This window comes from Rhinolophus ferrumequinum, chromosome 13 (genome assembly GCF_004115265.2).
Source record: "Rhinolophus ferrumequinum isolate MPI-CBG mRhiFer1 chromosome 13, mRhiFer1_v1.p, whole genome shotgun sequence".
Taxonomy (NCBI): Eukaryota; Metazoa; Chordata; class Mammalia; order Chiroptera; family Rhinolophidae; genus Rhinolophus; species Rhinolophus ferrumequinum.
Window position 1 is genome coordinate 7502715 of NC_046296.1, and position 1795 is coordinate 7504509.

Below are 1795 nucleotides of genomic sequence, written 5' to 3' on the forward strand. Positions count from 1 at the left end.
TTGCGGAAGTACATTTCCCAGAACCCCTTTGCTCTCTATGATTTCCCATAGATTTTCTCAGTGAGGAAGTCAGAAGAGGAGGATTCAATATGATCCATCAGGTCCTGCAGGGAGAGAGGAGGACTGGAGAATCACTGGTGAGCTGAGAGCATCAGCACCCCCACTCCCGGACTTCTCCCACAAGTCTGGGGACCAAGTGGTTAGACTTGGAGACTCTGTCTCCAACTGCATATGTTTTCTGGTTTCTGGGGGAGCACCAGGGAATACTCTGTTTCTACTATCTGCTTCCCCTGTTATTAATTCCTAAGCTGTTGAAACAATGTACTTTAGAAATTAATTCCCTATATTAAGCAATTCCTGCTTGGAATACCCACTGTGGCTTCTCTTTCACTTTATGAACTCTGACTGATGTAGTAGCCCAGACAGCTCATGTGTGATGATCTCTGTTCTTTATGAAATCAGGAGAGGCATTGTATGTGCCACTGAGGCTGAGGAGAGACAAAGAGAGTCAGGGTAGAGAGGAGCCTTCTTGGACACTTCTACCAAAACCTCAAGTCACCATCAAAGAGTAGGTGAATCTCAGAAATGCTCTCAGCCGATGGAGGCCCAAGAAGAGCAGCTGGGGCGGCCTGCTCTCAGCTGTCTACTTAGTTTAGTGGTTTATGTTCAGGCTCATAACACTGTGGGAGGGTAACTGTCATACTGTAGACAGTAATAAGTTGCCACATCTTCAGGCTGCAGGCTGCTGATGGTGAGAGTATAATCTGTCCCAGATCCTTGGCCACTGAACCTCGAAGGGACACCGGTTTGCAAACTGGATGCTGCATAGATCAGGAGCTTAGGAGCTGTCCCTGGTTTCTGCTGATACCAGGCTAAGTTACTGTAAATGCCCTGACTGGCCCGGCAAGTGATGGTGACGCTGTCTCCCAGTGATGCAGACCGAGAGGATGGAGACTGGGTCATCTGGATATCACATCTGGCTCCTGAGAAGGGAAACATGAAAGTAAACATCCATACTCTTAATGCTGTTACCAGTCTTATAACTACCCTGCAGTCTAACTGGTACTGACCACACTGGCAGAGTAAGCCCCCACTTTTCCTTCCTTACCTGGGAGCCAGAGCAGCAGGAGGCTGAGGAGCTGAGTCGGGACCCTCATGTCCATGCTACGTCCTGCCCGGACTGATTCCTGCACAGGGTGTGACCACACTATTAATGTGTCCAGGGCTGTGGGTTGCACCCCAGTAACATGCAAATAAGCAGGGTTGGGGCAGGTTGGGCCCAGCTGCAGGGCTGACTGGTCTCAATAACACAGCACAGTCAGTGTCTACCAGGTGCCCCAGCCCCACAGGGCAGCACACATTTGCCTGCAAGGACTGTGTTTCTTTCTCCCCGGCAGTCACAGAATCATTCTGCTGTCCTGAGTATAGTGTTCTTGCCTGTTCACATTTCAGGACATGCTTCTCTTGCTATTTCTCCATCTAAAACTGGGGTCTGTCAGTATGACACAACCCTAGTACTTGCAAGAAATTTTGCCAGTTCTTTGCATTGGTATCTGTGCATCCTATTAAGGACAGGGAGACTTCTTTTTGGGTTTAATTCTTAATACCTTTGGTTTGTTAAATTAACACTATTGCCAGTGAGTTATGCAGTGAGGTGTTAAAGTAAACAATTAAAAAAAACATGTGAGTGTCATGTTTTGTAAGGAAGTGCCAGGGACTGAGTATCTGTCATTGCTATCCTGTCATCTCTAGTTAGTGGTCTATCTCTTTCCTTTTCCGGGTGCTCTGACACACC

At 47.8% G+C, this 1795-nt stretch overlaps 1 gene segment (V, D, J or C); it reads right to left on the reverse strand.

The window, feature by feature from the left end:
• Positions 1 to 672: 672 nt before the first annotated feature.
• Positions 673 to 1226, reverse strand: LOC117032865 (immunoglobulin kappa variable 1D-13-like). The segment is given in 2 exon segments: positions 673 to 983; positions 1109 to 1226. Coding segments are annotated over 2 exon segments (366 nt in total).
• Positions 1227 to 1795: the final 569 nt, after the last annotated feature.